This window comes from Malus domestica, chromosome 02 (assembly GCF_042453785.1).
Source record: "Malus domestica chromosome 02, GDT2T_hap1".
Taxonomy (NCBI): Eukaryota; Viridiplantae; Streptophyta; class Magnoliopsida; order Rosales; family Rosaceae; genus Malus; species Malus domestica.
Window position 1 is genome coordinate 11,236,070 of NC_091662.1, and position 18,094 is coordinate 11,254,163.

Consider the following 18,094-nt stretch of genomic DNA (forward strand, 5'->3'; position numbering starts at 1 on the left):
AAAGTAATTTTCCATTCATCAAATGAATAACATTACACTTTGGGTATTTATACAAAAGCTATCACAACTAACAGACAAGAAAAACCTTCAAAATTAACTAAATTTCCTTAGTCTATAAGCATTATCTCTTGTAGGTGTAATTACATTTGTATTCTTAATACATACTTGGTACCATACTTTTAGAAAAATATATCTTAACAATTACAATGAAAAACAACTAACGCAAGACATCTTTAGAGGCGCGTGATTAGAAGAATGATACCAATTGTATATAAATAAACTAAAACATATAGCTTACAAATGAAGCAAAAACATGAAACCACCCACCAATGGGAGTACTTTGTTTCTGTTTTTGTTTTTTTTAAGTTTTAAATTTTAAATTCATTCAAAACTAAAATATGGTGAATTACTTTTATCTTCTTTTGGTTCAACTGTACTTTTTGAAATTCTTAAAAGGCAATAGGGTTTAATGTGAACATTAAACATTGTACATCGCGCATAATGCATCATAATTATAAAAATGTTTTTGTAAATAAAAAAATTTCATGCCCCACCGTACCACGTCGTAATATAAAAATAAAAAAAATAAAAAAAATTATAAAAAAAAAACCTTTCACATGTGTAAGTAATAATTCATGTACCTCAAGTTATTATTAGTGAATATCTTTTATCTTTTAACTATTAATTTTCATACAACAATAACAACAAAGTCTTTTCCTACTAAGTGGGGTCGGCTATATGAATCCTAGAACGCCATTGCGCTCGGTTTTGTGTCATGTCCTCCGTTAGATCTAAGTACTCTAAGTCTTTTCTTAGAGTCTCTTCCAAAGTTTTCCTAGATCTTCCTTTACCCCTTCGACCTTTGACCTCTGTCCCGTAGTCGCATCTTTTAACCGGAGCGTCAATAGGCCTTCTTTGCACATGTCCAAACCACCGTAACCGATTTTCTCTCATCTTTCCTTCAATTTCGGCTACGATGGTTTGGACATGTGCAAAGAAGACCTACTGACGCTCCGGTTAGAAGATGCGACTATGAGACAGAGGTCCAAGGCCAAAGGGGTAGAGAAAGACCCAGGAAAATTTTGGAAGAGACACTAAGAAAAGACTGAGTACTTGGATCTAACGGATGACATGACACAGAACTAAGCGCAATGACGTTCTATGATTCATATAGCTGACCTTACTTAATGGGAAAAAAATTTGTTGTTGTTGTATGAAAATTAATAGTTAAAAAATAAAAGATATTCACTAATAATAACTTGAGGTACATGAATTATTACTTACACATGTGAAAGGTTTTTATTTTTTATTTTTTATATTACGGCGTGGTACGGTGGTGCATGAATTTTTTTTATTTACAACAACATTTTTATAATTATGGTGCATTATGTTTAGGGCTGGAAAAAAAATACCGAAAATCCCAAACCATACTGAAACCGAACCGAAAAAATACCGAACCAAAAATCCCGAAAATTTTGATACCAAAACCGAACTGATCCCGAATATTTTGGTTTGGGATTCGGTCTCACACTTTGAATAATTCGGTATTCCCGAACCGAACTTTGCTAATGTAACATATATATATATATATATATATGTTAGTGTGTGGTGTGGTGCTGACAAAAGTAGGATGGGTGTGTGGTGTGGTGAAGTAGGATGGATGGGTCATGGGTGCTTGTTTTCTATACAGAACTATGTCTGTCTCTCTCTTATTTTCTGTCTCATCAGTCATTTTTCTCGTATTCTCTCTCTACAACCCATAAACCACCTAACCCTTTATCTTTCACTTATTTTCCATATCTTCTCTCTCGTATTGTCTCTCTCTCTCTCTCTCTCTACAACCCAGAAACCACCCCTACTCACTTCAAAACCGAAACCACCCTTCCTTCCACTCAATCTAAAACCGAGCTGACATCGTACTCTCTCATTTCATTTTGCCTTTCTCATATGCCTTCACTTAGTCTCAGACTCTTTCTCCTTCTCGGATTCGAAGCTCAGCAGCCACCCACCGTTTAACAATCTCACTCTGACGAACTGTCTCCACTCCAGCAACCACCACATCTCACGACTTCATCCCCACCTCTGGTTCTCTCAAGTGATTCTCTGTGTTTGGGATTTCGAATTAAGGTTAGGGTTTCGAATTGGGGCTTAGGGTTTCAAATTGGGGGCTCGGGTCAGGACGAGGACGCATGTCTCTCTCTTCACTCACCCTACCATAAATCTTCGCTAATTCACTATCACTACGTCTCTTATTTCAATTAGGATTTTTAATGGAGGTTCAGATGATTTCAATTTCTATCTAGATGATTTCAATTAGGATTATTAATGTTCAGAGTATATCAAATTTTTATTTTTTGCTTATAGCTATTTCGGTTTTACTAAAGTTACGTCATACGTACCGAATCATTAAATTTCACTTAGCATAATACAGCTCCCAGATATTAGCGCACACAAATATATTATTCATACAAAGGGAACGAAACACAAAGTTACATGTTTAACAGAATACATAAAAGACAGTGCTGGACGACTGCGTATCACACAGCTGAGGTCACACACCAGGCACTACCTTATTATACACCAGACACAAAGTTACACGAGTAAAGATGATGATCTACTTCTTGTGGCCGCCAGGAAGCTTCTCTTTGACCTTCTCCATTATGCCTTTCTTTTCCTGGTGCTCTCCTATGTTCGCTGTCCCACCATAAGTTGCAGCAGTAGTTGACGTGTCATGAGAATACTGGTTATCCTTATGCCCACCTGGCAGCTTCTCCTTTGTCTTGTCCATCATACCCTTCTCCTGGTGGCGCTCTCCTTCTCCATCCTTGCTGCCACCAAATGGCAGCTTATCCTTTATCTTGTCCATTACACCCTTCTCCTGGTGGTGCTCGCCTTCTCCTGCATAGGTGGTCCCACCGCCGTACTGTGCACCGGTGGTCGGCTTTGCATGCAAGTACTGGTCATCCTTGCTAGCACCGCCTGGCAGCTTCTCCTTTACCTTGTCCGTCACACCCTTTTTCTGGTGGTGCTCTCCTTCTCCTGCATAGGTGGTCCCACCGCCGTAATGTGCACCGGTGGTCGGCTTTGCATGCGAGTACTGGTCATCCTTGCTAGCACCGCCTGGCAGCTGCTCCTTCACCTTGTCCATCACACCCTTCTTCTGGTCGCGCTCTCCTTCTCCTGCATAGGTGGTCCCACCACCATAAGGTGTAGCGGTCTGCGTTCCATGAGAGTACTGGTCATCCTTGTTACCACCACCTGGCAGCTTCTCCTTTACCTTGTCCATCACACCCCTTTTCTGGTGGTGCTCTCCTTCACCTGTGTAGGTCGTCCCACCGCCGTAAGGTGTAGTGGTCTGCGTTCCATGAGTGTACTGGTCATCTTTGTTACCACCACCTGGTAGCTTCTCCTTTATCTTTTCTTTTAGTCCCTTCTTCCTTCTTCCACCTAGCCCATCATCTTCAGACTACAATAATAGAATGTTAGACCTTGTTACAAAAAATATATGTAAATATAATGCACATATCATACTTATAACCCTAAGAAATTGTTCCATCTGGTAAGATAACATGTTGATGTAATATTTGAATTTGAAACATTGATCGTGTTGATAATTGAAAAAACAAAATGCGCAGAGATGCATAAATCTAACAAGGGAACAAAATACACTAATTTTCCGAACAATATTCTTCAAGATACGAATTTGTAATATGTTATTAATTTAGATCACTAATGAGCCCATCGTTGGTGCGCGCAATTTTTCTTGCAAAAATGTTAAATTTGACAATAGAAAATTATTACTTCTTTGATTTTTCTAGCAACATAAGTACCTCTTACAAGAAAAGTTTATTCATAGTACGCATAGATTTGTAGCATATCTCATGCATCTAATGAATTAACTTAGAACTACATTTATATAGAGGTGAAAAGAGGAGAACTTACAGAGCTAGAGCTTCCGGAGCGCTGAAGTACGGCAGGGCCGCCATGACGTCCAACAATCACTTCATCACCAGGCTTGGCATGAGCAGTCCCGTAGCCAGTATCAGTCCGACCGTGTTGAACCACGTTCCCTAACTCGTCGGTCCTACCGGCTCCTGCACTACCGTTATAAGTCGGGTTCCCGTAGTTCTCGTTAGTTTTTTCGGGTGTTGAACCATAATTCGCCATTTTTCAAAAGAACAACAAACAGATTAACTGTAGTAACAATGTTTTGCGACTAATACAACAATTGCAGTGAGATATTAGTGATTTGCTTGGGATGATGTGTTTGATTAGGAGTTGGGTTGGTTGGTTTATATAGACAACTGATTTGCACCAGCAAGGCATGCAGATATAGCGGTGAGCGTAAGGCATTTTAACAACTTGGAGACATGGCACTGCTGGGAAAATGATGACAAGTGAAAATTAACGTCGGCAAGATATTTTGTTGCTTTTTGGGTGGGGGGTGGGGGGTGGGGGCATATGGATAAAGAGAGATGAATACCTGTTTGAACTTTGAACAATAAAAAAGAAAACGATACGAATACCTGCTCCCCTGGTGACCATGGGATTGGTGACACGTGCCCTCTGTACTTGTTCCACTAGCTAGCTCCCACGTGGGTAGTATCTATTGGTTTTAGCCTAGGTCTTATTGACTGGTTGGTAATTTGGTATATCTACTGGTCATAAACTTGTAGATCTTCTAGGTCTTACCGACATGCTATAAGTTAAAAGGATAATCTTATAGAGACTAAAATTATAGAAAAAGTGTGGAAATTAAATAATATGAAAATTAATAATATTTATTATTTAAATATTAATAAATGTGTTTATTTTTTATTCGTGACATATTATTTAATTTGTAAATTTTATTTCTAAATATAGTTTCTCTAAGATATTACCCTATAAGTTATATTGTCGTTTTAATTTTTCTTTTGATTAGAACAACCCAGACATTAATAAAAAGAATCCTATGTCGACAAACTCCACACCTTTAAATCTTCTGCTACACACAAATTTTCTACACTTCAAAATAAAAGTAGGTCACATAATATTACGATTTATTGGAATTTTATTTTATTTATATATGAAAGGTCTAAAGTTTGATTTTCATAAAATAACGAATTTGAACCATATTATTACTAGTCCAAGGTTAAGCCTGTACTTTCACTTTTAGTGTAGATAATATGATTTGTTGAAAAACAAATAATGTTAAAAATTAATTTCAAGTGTAATGTTAGAAAGACCACCTTTTTATATTATGTATCACATATTAAATAAAATTAATTAATTAACTTGACATGTTCGATCACTTGTTACATTATGTAATACACAAGATTATACAAAGATATCTCCTTAGCATTTTCTTTGACGCAAATGTGTTTTAAATAGAATTATTTTTCAAGCAAATTACTATTCATTCGAAAGTAGCTCGTCCATTTTACTTGCTAGAACTATTTCTCTTGAATATACCCTTCTTCAATTTTCACTCTCTACTGTCTACATTTAAGCGTGGATTACAAAGTCCTCTATGATGAATGATGATCACTGTTAGATTAAGATTGATTCGAACCATCTTCGTTTTTATCGCATGTAGTCTATAAGAAAGCAATTTTTAATTGTAATTAGAATAGAACTACTACCTAAAAATGGATTTGATTAAACCATAAACAGAGGTGATACTCTCTACATCTAATAGGTTATACACATTAATTTGCGCTATATCTTTGAAGAGGTTGCTTACGATTACCGTGCCCGACCTATACATAAAGGAAGTCTTGCCATCAAAATTATAAAAAAAATATTGACTTTGCTGGAGATGTATCCCTTGTATGGAATTTAATGATATTTTATGAGTTTCGACTTTGCCGGAGAATGATTATCCCTCCTCTAGATTATGCTCCATTTCAGTGGAGGCGTAGTAAAATTTATAGAATTGGATGTTTATTTAACTTATCTTTTGGTACAGTAAGATTTTCAATCAAAGAACGCCTAAACAGAAACCAGAATGTAATTGCTCCACTGATAAAACGACATACAAAGTACATACTACAAAAACACAAACGACACTGCGAACCGCTCGCGGCTCACTCGTGCACGTAAGAAAAAAGTTCACACAGTCACGCCAAGCACCGATTATTAGCATATTAAAACAACTGACAGGCCCTATAATTCAAATATACGAATTCACAGATATGCGTATATTTGTATTTAGTGGTGTCCACCGGGAAGTTTTTCTTTGATTTTGTCCATGATGCCCTTCTTTTCATGGTGCTGTCCGGTGGTTCCACCGTATGGTGTGGTGGTGGAGTGGTGCTGTCCGGTGGTTCCACCGTATGGTGCTGTGGTGGAGTGGTGCTGTCCGGTGGTGGAGTGGTGCTGTCCGGTGGTTCCACCGTATGGTGCTGTGGTGGAGTGGTGCTGTCCGGTGGTGGAGTGGTGCTGTCCGGTGGTTCCACCGTATGGTGCGGTGGTGGAGGTCGTATGTGATGAGTAGGCATCATCCCTATGCCCAGTCCCCGGAATCTTGTCCTTGATCTTGTCCGCAATCCCCTCATGCTGGTGCTCTCCGGTGTAGGTTGTCCCACCGTAAGGTGTAGGATGGTCCGTACGGCCCCCAGTCCCTGGAATCTTGTCCTTGATCTTGTCCATCAACCCCCTTTCACGGTACTCCCCTCCGGTGGAGGGGGCGGCAGTAGTCCCGTACCCAGTTCCAGTCGTGCCAATACCGGTATGGGCATGCGATGAGTAGTGGTCGTCAGCCCTACGTGCCCCACCAGTCCCTGGAATCTTGTCTTTGATCTTGTCCATCATCCCTCTTTTCTGTTGCTGCTGGCCTCCTGTGTACGTATCGTTAGTAGTCCCGTACCCGGTTGTGGCGGTACCGAAGCCAGTGGCTCCGGTAGTGCCATGTTGAATTGGGTTTCCAAACTGATCTGTTTCTTGGGGTGTTGCACCGTGTTGGTTCTGATAGTGCGCCATTGTTTCAAACTGATTGCAATTTGATGAAATATTTCCGACTAATTTGATCTCAGATGCGGATGCTTATATAGGCAAACCGCGTAGAAAAGCATGTCATGCACTAGAGTAAATCCATGCCTTCATGCCACGTTAGCAGCTGAGGACACCTGGCAGTTTTTATGACGACACGTGTAGTGTGTTAGAGTCGAACAAAATAAGATCCATTCTTTTGTCGTCAAGCTGAAGGCTCGTGACGGTTCCACCGCGTCCATATGCGATAGTTGGGGACTAGCTTACGTCCGTACATCAAAATCCGTCGTGTATTGAAACTGGGGAAATTTTTATTGTTACATGAACACGGACGGTACATTACGTTTTTTTTATGTAAGTGGTGAGAAATTTTATTTTTTAAATTATTAACATTTTAACACACATGTCATACCATATGTAAAATGACACGTGATGTACTATTTTGTCTGCCAGTCATACTAAAAAATATCTCTTGAAACTGGGATGGTGAGACGTGTCAGATTTCGACACGTGTTGGTATTTGGTTAATCTTGATCTTATTTTTACCGACTTTAGTAACTGGATAGGTGCCGAGGATTTTATCGTTTATCGGGTCCCACGTCAATAGATATTTTCCATTGGTTCGTAAGCACTACTGAACCGGCCCAATTTCAGCAAGTTGTGGTAGCCCACATACGGGTCCAATAGGCCTTGTCTGTGGCATAGTGATATTGGGCTGATCACCATTTGTTGAGTGGATTCGGAAAATCTGCTACGTGATACGAAAGATGAATTTTTAAGGCTTATTTAAGCCCACAACTCTCGAAAATCAACTTTATTCTCACAATTCAAAATGTGTTTTAGGGAGTTTTAACGAAAAGTTCATGGTATTGTTCACTTTAACGAAAAATTATATTTTTACACTAAAAAGTCAAACCTGCTAATATTCACTTTACCCTTTATTTTGTCCTTATAGTTAAAACTCAAAATTTTCAAACCCTTTTCATTAGTTTTTCTTAATTTTTATTCACTTTACCTCATCCCGTCACATCCGTCAAAATTATTTTGAAAGGCGGCTCTTCTACGGTGGATCCCGATTGCTAATTTTGGTATTTGATTGAATATTAAGGTATGGGATACATCATACGATGCTGCGGTTGCCCAAAGTTTTGGGTGTTCCAACAAGATGAGCAGACCCCAATCTGGACCTTCATCTGGCTTGAATACGAAGACGGTAGATGCATATTTTTCTGTTCATTTTTTTCCTCCTTTTTTACAAGCTTCAGAGCTTCTTCTAGGGAACTAGTAGCATTTCCCATCCGTACAGGTCTTCCTCTTGCAGTTTTTTTTAGTACGTCAATATTTTTATACTAAGGGAAAGGGGAGTTCGGCTAAGTCACATAATGAGCAGTCTAATTTGGTATCGAATTCACGAGATTCGAACCTAAGACATCTCACTTCTAAGTGAAGAGGAATATCACCAGATCATAGTATTTAGTGGCCTCTTGCAGTTTTGGAAGCTTAATTTTACGATGTTTGGGATACCCCTTCACAGCCTTTAGGGGAGTATACTTGGAGGTTGTTTTGCTTTCTGTATTAATGTTATTTCCTGTCCTTAGTGTAAAACTATATTGATGCACTAAAAAAAATGTTATTAAAAGGGTATGAAGATCCTCTTGGGATCCCTTTATCGTATCCGTTCATCATATATCGTGCGGCCAATTTTCTTTAGGTACTGTTTATGTTCAATTTTAAATAAAAAAAATCAAATAGATTTATGGTCACATGATGACAGATGAACGGACATGATGAAGTGTTCCTTAGGATCTTCACTAAGAGGATCCGAATAGGACCCTATTCCATTAAAAGGGAATATGAACAAACAAACGGTTTTTGAAATTATAACTTATATATGTTAGGAAGTTTCAAATTGAATCTCTGGTCCAATTTTGAGTGTGAAAATAATTTTTACACTCTTTTTCTTCGTACTCAAGTGCTCTAAGTTTATTTTTTTTGTTTGATTCTGTTTTGATTGGTTCAATCTAAATGTTAAAAGGATAATACTAGAGAGACCAAATTTATAAACCAAATGATGTGGATGTTGATGATTGAATTATTACTTAAGTGTTAATATACTTATTTCCTATTAATAACACATCATTTGATTTGCAAATTTGGTTTAAAATTTTAGTCTTCCTAACATTATTCGTATTAAAAATAAATACGAGAGTGCATAAATCACTTTTTTTTAGTGGTTCGGTTCACATTTTTCCAACAAGATCCTCTCTGGATTCTTTTGGTGAGGATCCTAGGGATCCGTAAATCATGTCCGTTCATCATACATCGTGTGATCAGTTTTTGTCAGGTAGTGTTTGTATTTAATTTTTAATAAAAATATTTAAAATGATTTCTAACCGTACGATATACGATGAACAGATATGATTCACAGATCTTTGGAATCTCACAAAAAGGATCCGATTTCCACATTTTTGGCACCTAAAACAAAGAAATGACACCATCCATCTCTTTTCCAAAGTAGAATCATAATCACCATAGGAGTTGATTACTTATCAATTTATTGAAGAAGATGTCAATGTTTCCTTGCATCCAAAGATTTTTAATATATAAGCCGCGATGGTCAACTCAGGTGGCGAGCGAGAGTGAAGTAATGGGTTAGAATTGAGCAAGAGTAAAGTAATTAATTGGTTAAGATCAAAATACACAATTTTTGTTTTCAATATATGAACTACTCATTAGTACGAAAAATTAACGTTTATGATTGTATGATATATTATTTTTACTTAATTGCCAGTCTAATTGATATAAAACCAGACAGCCCAATAATCTGAATTATCGAAGACTTACCCAAAAATAAAGTATAGGTTTCAACTCGTTCCAATGTAAAAAACAAATGTGCACTATACATGACGTCCCTTTGAAAGGCAATAAACTAGGTAAAATCTAGTTGAAGACAAGTCCTCACTCAAAAGAGGAAAGAAGAAAAAAAGAAAGGCATGTCAAGCCAATAATTAATTTATTAGGTACTCCAAAGATGATCAAAGCCTAATCTTAATCGAGAATTAAAAAAACCCTAAACACGCTTTGGATTTCGCTTATTATAATTAAAACTTTCTTGCTCATGTGAGCATTGGTGTCATAATTGGTTGGCCACATGCTCTTATCAACCTATCAATTAAGAATAACTAATTATCATGCTTAGCCTTTCTTTTCCAAATGATGTAGTGGGCGGCAACTATTGCCTTGGCTGGGCCCCATGGATAGCGAGATTTTACAATATATTCAGAATATGAGTGGTATGTCATATGTTATTATAGAAGTGCAAGAATTTTTTTTAAGCGTTTATCCACTTGTATTCAAATACTATTTACTTCTAACATCACAAGCCTTATTTATTCATATTGAAAAAAAAAAAAAAAAAAAAAAAGCTCTCCATTCTCTGTCGCTGAAAACACAAAGGAAAAGTCATAGTCGCAGGCCCTAAGCCTTTTAAGCTTGGGTGCCGACAGCAACCCCCTCCCTTTTCTCCTACTTCCCTCTTTCTCTTCTTCCCTCTTTCTCTTCTTCCCTTTTTCTATCTTTTCATTTTTCCTTGAGTTTTATCCCAAACTTTTTTAGCTTGGTCTCTATTTATTCTTGTGCTTATCTCAGATTTGAGCTTCATGCTCCTTCTTAGGCATTTTTCGCCACATCCCTAGCATTTTTCGTCGGTTTGCACTGCCTTTTATTTTTTAGTTTTCCTTCCTCCATCTCCTCTGGCTGTAACGTCCTGCCCCCAAAATATATATTTTCGGGAAATAATTCTAATGATGGGCCCAATTAAACTCTTGTTTATTTAACTACCATTAATCGTGATTCTTTAATTAAATGCCTTAATTCCACCCATGATTTAATTCCAGAATTCTCTCACCAAGACATATGATTATATTCTCAATTTATCACCATTTTCTTTTCTTATGTTAATTTCCATTCTAAAGATTAAGGAGGTGTATTCAATTGGGAATTTGAGGCATTTTAATTCTTTTAATGAATCTATGGGTATTCAATCAGGGTTTTATGTGATTCTCTGAAATTCAAGGTGTATTCAATTAGAATTTTAAGCTAGTTTATTAAAATCCTTAGAAATCCGGGTGTATTTAATTAGGATTTTAAAAAAGTTCATAACATTCTAGGTGTATTCAATTAGAAATTGATTTTAAAGAATTTGAGAAAGTTGAAGAATTAGAGGGAATTAGATAAATTTCGTAGTGTATTTTAAGCATCCACAAATCTCACCTCTCCCGATGAGATTTCGAGGGAATTGAATTAAAATTTTATATAGAATCTCTACAAATCAATTAAACTCCATAAAAATCCATAGATTTATAAATCCATTAAAATCTCTCAAATTCTCAATTGAATACACCCCCCTAATTCTTGATTATTTAAGGCTGCATCTAACACTGTTAGACTACTTACGTACCCTTGAGCGGGATCAAGTCTTTCGTAGTTCACAATTCATTCTTTTATCCATTACCGAATTCATATTGACCAAAAGTCAACTCTTGATCAACAGTAGGGTCCACATGTCACATCCCCGCCCGGGCCCGATGTCCTCGTCGGCACACTTCCGACCAGGGATTGGCTCTGATACCATTTGTCATATCCCAGCCCGGGGCGGACCACTTCCCGAGCCCATTCCACTACCGTAACACGATATTATCTGCTTTGGGTTTACCATTCCCTCACGGTTTTGTTTTTGGGAACTCACGAGCAATTTCCCAGTGGGTCACTTATCCTGGGAGTGTTCTGGCCTCCTTCTCGCTTATATCCAAAATGCAACTGTAATCAACATAAGCAACAACGATGTACACAGTTCACATCAACAAGAAGAAAAAAAAAAGCTAAAATTTACAATAACTTGGTCTTAATACTAGCTGGAGATTAAACAAGATGCTTATTATATATACTATGCATACGAAACATGAACCTGCAGCTTCAGTTCCAGCAACTTCCAAGCGCCCAGATCAGATATTGAACCCTCCCAGATCGCAATTGGGTGAAAAATTACACCGCATACCAGATATTCGAGGTTGTTGTAGAAGAGGGTGTGCTTGTCCAGCAGGATCAATTGCACCAAAGAGTGGAAAACGGTCATAATCTCTACCAATTATTCCACCAATCCTTGGAGGTACAAACGGGTTAGGGTTCCTCCTGATACGGTTGAAATAAGGCCTCTCAAATGATCTCCACGTCACTACTGCTTTCATTTGTTGCTTCCTAGTCTCCCAATTTCCAACAAATCTAAACTTCCAATTAGTCACTGTTCCTTCACCTCCGGTTCCTTCTCCTCCATTACCATTACCGAACTCATCAGCGTACTTCTGCTTCCACAACTCATCATTATTACCAAGATTTTGCAGCTCATTACAAACACAACCCACCTTGGCAATGTTAACACCAACCAGTGGCTCTAGAATCTTCATTTTGATCTCCGGTGGAAGGCGCATAAGGCTTGGTGGTGCAAGCAAACTAGCATTTGCGCAAAGATCAATCAGCAATGGGAATGTGATCCCATCTTTCACAATCTTCGATAACTCTAAAACGAACCCATCTCTGTCATTGAAATTTTAGGTTCCATAAACGAATTCAATCGTTTGCGCGAAAGCAATCTCAGGATAGGTGACCCACCGAGAAGTTCTCGTGTGAGTTCCAAAAAATAAAACCGTGAGGGCGTGGTTGGGGCCCAAAGCGGACAATATCTTGCTACGACGGAGTCATGCCCGGGATGTGGTGGGGGCCCGTGCCAGAATGTGACAAATGGTATCAGAGCCAATCCCTAGCCGGAAGTGTGTCGACGAGGACGTCGGGTCCGGGATGTGGTGGACCCGGGCCGGGATGTGACAAATGGTATCAGAGCCAATCCTTGGTCAGAAGTGTGCCGACAAGGACGTCGGGTCCCTAAGGGGGGTGGATTGTGACATCCCAAATCGCCCAGGAGAGTGATCCTTAAATGTATATTCTCATCCCTACCTAGCACGAGGCCTTTTGGGAACTTACTGGCTTCGGGTTCCATCATAACTCTGAAGTTAAGCGAGTTCGCTCGAGAGAAATCCCAGGATGGGTGACCCACTGGGAAGTTCTCGTGTGAGTTCCAAAAAACAAAACCGTGAGGGTGTGGTCGGGGCCCAAAGTGAACAATATCTTGCTACGGTGGAGTCATGCCTGGGATGTGGTGGGGGCCCAGGCCGGAATGTGACAAATCTTTCTTGCTTAACTTCGGAGTTCCTACGGAACCCGAAGTCAGTGAGCTCCCAAAAGGCCTCGTGCTAGGTAGGGATGAGAATATACATTTAAGGATCACTCCCTTGGGCGATGTGGGATGTCACACCACAATTCTACATAATTTGATCTGAAAGATCCACTGTAACATCCCACATCGATCAACGGAGATGGGTGATATGCCTTATATGTGCATGCCCACCTTCTATAGCACGAGGCCTTTTGGGAACTCATTGGCTTTGGGTTCCATCGGAACTTCGAAGTTAAGCGAGTTCGGACGAGAGCATTCCCAGGATGGATGACCCACTGGGAAGTTCTCACGTGAGTTCCTAGAAACAAAACCGTGAGGGCGTGGTCGGGGCCCAAATCGGACAATATCGTGCTACGGCGGAGCCGATTTGGGATGTGACAGAATGGCATTAGAGTCACTATGTTGTTCGGTGCGAGTGTGCCGACGAGGACATCAAGCCCCTAAGAGGGTGGATTGTAACATCCCACATCGACCAACGGAGAGGGGGTGATGTGCCTTATATGTACATGCCCACCTCCTATAGCACGATGCATTTTGGGAACTCACTAGCTTTGGGTTCCATTAGAACTTCGAAGTTAAGCAAATTTGGATGAGAGCATTCCCAAGATGGGTGACCCGCTGGGAAGTTCTCGCGTGAGTTCCCAGAAACAAATCTGTGAGGGCATGGTCGGGGCCCAAAACGGACAATATCATGCTACGGCGGAGCCGGTCTAGAATGTGACACTAGTCGTGCTTTTCCTTCCTCTCCTTTGCTTTCGATCCTCTTTCCAACCCATAATCATGAACTAGATCTCAAAGTGTTGAACTCAATCTTAACACAAGACCTTACACTCATAGTCCACTGCTGAACTAGCATGCCGAGAATTTTGGGCAAATGTGGAAAGATTCACTTCGAAACAAAGGTGTAGCTCTCATTTTGGGCCTAAGTTCTTGTGGGCCTCCCGTTGGATCTTAAGTTGTAACTCTCATTTTACTTGAGCCTTTTTACTCTTTTATCCCTTTTTGTTTTTTTAATGGTTTTGTGTTTTGTTTGAACTTTAGTCCATCTACCGCATTTGTAATTTTTCCTGTCTTTAATGAAGTTTGTTTTATCATATCTTGTTTTGTTTTGTTCAAGCGATATGTAGAGAAGGAACATAATATGGTAAATAGCTAGTGTTCTTAATACGATAAATTTTTATGGTTATTAGAAAGACAAATTATGTGGTGTATAATTTTATATGTTATAATAAGGATGTGTTGTAGGATTCATATGTTCCATTTCTAGAATAAATTAAGAATAAATAGAGACACTTATTTACAATTCAAGTATAACAATAACATCGCATAGCTGTGTTTCGAATACATCAAAATATTACTTTCTTAACGCAACTAAGATATCCAACCAACAATAACATGCTTGTAATAGTATACTAGTAGTTAGCTAGCTGGTAATTAACTGGGAGTCTGATAATTAACTATAGCTAGCTGATAATTAACTAAATTATGGCACATCTTCTCTGACTTTAATATTAAGACTTTGGTCAATGTGACATTTTTGTTTCATTTCTCATGGCCTGATAAAATAAAAATGTGATTCCTGCTTGATAAACTTTCAATTTTATCTTCTAACATGACCATTTTTTGCTTTTTAAAAGAGAATAGTTCATGTGACATGTGAGGACTTGTTAACTATTGACTGTAGGGTATCCTTAAATATTATATTTTATTCTTCATATAAAATGACTGGATAAAAGCCACCCATTTTGTGTGCGTTTAAATATATGAGAGGTCTTAGGTTTGATTTTCGCTAAAAATGTGAATTTGAACCACATTATTGCTAGTCTATTGTGATGCTTAGCCCATTTCTACAGTCCTTTAACGTAGATAATACAATTTGTTAAAAAAAAAAAGACAATTTAAAAAGGAATTTGAATAAAATTAAAATTAATAAATAGAAATGTAGGAAGTGAGAGAAAGAAAGTGGAGAAGTAAAACTATGGTTATGTGTTAGTGGGAGAAGGAGAAAAACAGCAAAAACTTAATTGTTTTGAAGTTACTTTAATACTCATATTTTTTATTTTCTAATATTTTCGTTCAATTATGTATAAAATGGTATAACAGTAATTTTATTGATTTTTAGTTGATAAACATGTTCTATTTAATATAGTTTAGATTAAGGATAGTGCTATTTTTTTTTAAGAAAAAGGATAGTGTTATTAGCACATCCATTTTTACATTCCACATACACTTATTCATTTTTTCTATTGATATTCTTCAATTCATTCGGTCAAATGACCGAAAATTGGGAAGGATGTATGAAAAATAAAACTGAGTGTGGGGATAGAACTAACCTAGATTTGTGTTTTAATCATGGCCTATTTTTATAAATTAATGTCCATTGATATATCTAAAGAGCTTCTTAAAAAATATAAAAAAAATAAAAATAAAAACTTTAGAGTCCACTAAATTTGTCTAACCTTTATCATCCAAGTTCCAACTTTGAAAACCACACAAAATTCCAGCACACAATATGCCAACATTTTTAATTTCTAAGAAAATAAAATAAAGTATATGCCAACATTATTGACACGGGAAATTTAAATAAAAAATGTATTGCCTAAAAAAAAAAGAAGCAAAATGTATACAAACAAGAAGTATTTTATTAAATAAATTGGCAACAAAACCAGAAGCCAAAAGGAAAACGGAAGTATCGCTTACACATCCTTACATGTTCAACAGTAAAACAACAACCCATGACCTACCCATCAATCATTGTACGAACAAATTTACAAAAGCCATGGATGTTCTAAGTAGTTAAAACTTACACCTCAATTAATTTCACTAATCTCTCACTTAATCCATGATTAACCCGACTGAGTTTAGCACATAAACATGTCTGCAGAGGCCATGATTGGTTGATTATTCAAAAAGCCAGTACCCCATGGGTTCAGAAACCCATCACCTCCACCAATAATATTATGATTATCTTCTTCCTCATAGATCCATTTGCTTGAATTAATACAATCCATAATATCATTGAGAGACTGCAATCTGTTTGTGAGCTCATCCATCTGAGCTCTGAGGACTGAGTTTTCTGCCTCGAGCTTCATGTAAAGCTGGTTGGTCACGTTCATGGATGTGATGATCTGGTTGTTATCCCTTGTCAGGAGACCAATCTGAGCCGTCAGATCAGTCAGATGCTCCTGTTTTCGCATCCGGGATCGACGTGCCGATTCCCGGTTGGACAGCATTCTTTTGCGCTTTCTCTGGTCCATGACTTGGTTAAGATCTTCATCAGATCCTGAGTTTTGGAGCTTGCTTGACTCTGAAGAAACCCCACTTGAAGAAGCCATGTGTGAAATACTTATATGCTTATAAAAAACCAAAAAAATCTAAACTTTTCTCTTACCCAAGAAAGTTAAAGAGTTATTATTTGAAGAACGCAGATGCTAGATTTAAAAAATAATTAAGAAAAAAGTAAAAATTGTTTATAAAATGTTGTAAAACCAGTAGAGGAAAACAACAGAGAAGGATTGGACAAGGTGGGTTCTGCGAAGGAGGGTGGAGTTTATCATACACCCAGAGAGCAGGATTTCACTGAGTACCGGAAACATGATTAAATCTGTAGGTTTGTATATTAAGCATTGGAGACAAAGAAGAAGAACAAATGTTATGAACTTTGAAGCAGAAACAAGGTTTTCAGAACCGGGAGAGAGGTTATGAAATTTGAAGCAGACACAAGGCGTTCAGAACCAGGAGAGGAGAGAGAAGAGAGAGAAAGAGATCAAATTCTTGGGGTAGGCAGGAAAGATAATGGAGAGGAGGTTTTGAAGAGTGGTGGAGGGTTGAATATATAGGCCAGCAATGGCCACCTAAAATATATAAACTACCAAAAACAATTTAAGAACATGTCTGATTGTCTCATATAATATAATTATGAGGAAAAAGCAATAACATAGAATGTGACTCTTAATGGCCAAGTCCTCAGTATTTGAAAAGTTCACAGTTGCATATCGGATATGTATTCTCCAAAGAGTCAATATTTTCCACCGATTTTTGTACCACACATTCAGTATGAAATGGTTAGGATAAACTTGTAAACTGAAACGTCTTAAGAGAAACTGTGTCTCTCATCTCATCTTAAGATTATGTAACAATCATCCCTGAATTATATATTGATATATAACTTGAGAAATACTTTCTTTAACCAATGCTATAATTATGGATTATTGTTACAATTAAGCCTAAATTATTATGTAACAATATAAGTTATAACATGTAAGCATTTCCTTGAAGCAGCTATGAATCGTAAATCTTTGCATAATAAAAATAGACGAATTGTGATTACCAAATGATTAAAAAATGCATGATCACTCATCTTTAAATTTGATATTAAAAATAAAAAATGAACATGTTTTTATGTTTTTAACATAAGATGATATTTTTTTCCCTCAAGAATCCATCATATAGTGGACAAGTGTTGCAAAATTAGGTTACACCAACCAAAAGTCGCACAAGAGTCTTGTGCTAACATAGTTCTGACTTGCTGTTCTTGTTGAATCCCAACACCAACAGTACATGGGCATGCGCATGTGGTCAGAATTCTGAGAGATGGTCCCTTACAATGGAAAATGATCATTGTCGGATCTTTTTTTTCTAAGGATTCCGTGATCGTGATTGTTTATCGTATAATGTGCGATCAGTTTTTGTTAAGTACTATTTATATTTAATTTTAAAATAATTTCTAACCATATAATATACGATGAACGATCACAATTACAGAATCTTTAAATCCTCAAAAAAAGGATCCGACGAGAATCTTTTTCCCCTTCCAATTAATGAATAATACGAAGG

At 37.6% G+C, this 18,094-nt stretch overlaps 4 protein-coding genes across 4 annotated transcripts; all 4 read right to left on the minus strand.

Moving 5' to 3' along the window:
• Positions 1-2,441: 2,441 nt before the first annotated feature.
• Positions 2,442-4,481, minus strand: LOC103407093 (dehydrin Xero 2). The gene is made up of 2 exons (XM_029090904.2): positions 3,943-4,481; positions 2,442-3,466 (listed from the first exon to the last, which is right to left on the minus strand). The coding sequence occupies exons 1-2, from the start codon at positions 4,165-4,167 to the stop codon at positions 2,615-2,617; spliced, it is 1,077 nt and encodes a 358-aa protein (XP_028946737.1). The 5' UTR covers positions 4,168-4,481; the 3' UTR covers positions 2,442-2,614.
• Positions 4,482-6,088: 1,607 nt separating this feature from the next.
• On the minus strand, positions 6,089-6,969 carry LOC103401182 (cold-shock protein CS120-like). Its single transcript, NM_001328720.1, is given in 1 exon segment — positions 6,089-6,969. A coding segment is annotated over 1 exon segment (771 nt). The 5' UTR covers positions 6,961-6,969; the 3' UTR covers positions 6,089-6,189.
• A 5,003-nt stretch (positions 6,970-11,972) lies between these two features.
• On the minus strand, positions 11,973-12,431 carry LOC139191083 (F-box protein SKIP22-like). Its single transcript, XM_070811572.1, has one exon. The coding sequence runs from the start codon at positions 12,429-12,431 to the stop codon at positions 11,973-11,975; it is 459 nt and encodes a 152-aa protein (XP_070667673.1).
• A 3,449-nt stretch (positions 12,432-15,880) lies between these two features.
• LOC114820331 (bZIP transcription factor 11) lies at positions 15,881-17,083 on the minus strand. Its single transcript, XM_029090910.2, has one exon. It carries the CDS (start codon positions 16,591-16,593, stop codon positions 16,120-16,122), a length of 474 nt encoding a protein of 157 aa, XP_028946743.1. The 5' UTR covers positions 16,594-17,083; the 3' UTR covers positions 15,881-16,119.
• Positions 17,084-18,094: the final 1,011 nt, after the last annotated feature.

Coding starts and splice junctions, on each gene's coding strand:
- LOC103407093 (XM_029090904.2), bottom strand. CDS start 4,167: ATGGCGAATTATGGTTCAACACCCGAAAAAACTAACGAGAACTACGGG. Junction 3,467..3,942: donor GCTCCGGAAGCTCTAGCTCT/GTAAGTTCTCCT, acceptor CTATTATTGTAG/TCTGAAGATGATGGGCTAGG.
- LOC114820331 (XM_029090910.2), bottom strand. CDS start 16,593: ATGGCTTCTTCAAGTGGGGTTTCTTCAGAGTCAAGCAAGCTCCAAAAC.
- LOC139191083 (XM_070811572.1), bottom strand. CDS start 12,431: ATGAAGATTCTAGAGCCACTGGTTGGTGTTAACATTGCCAAGGTGGGT.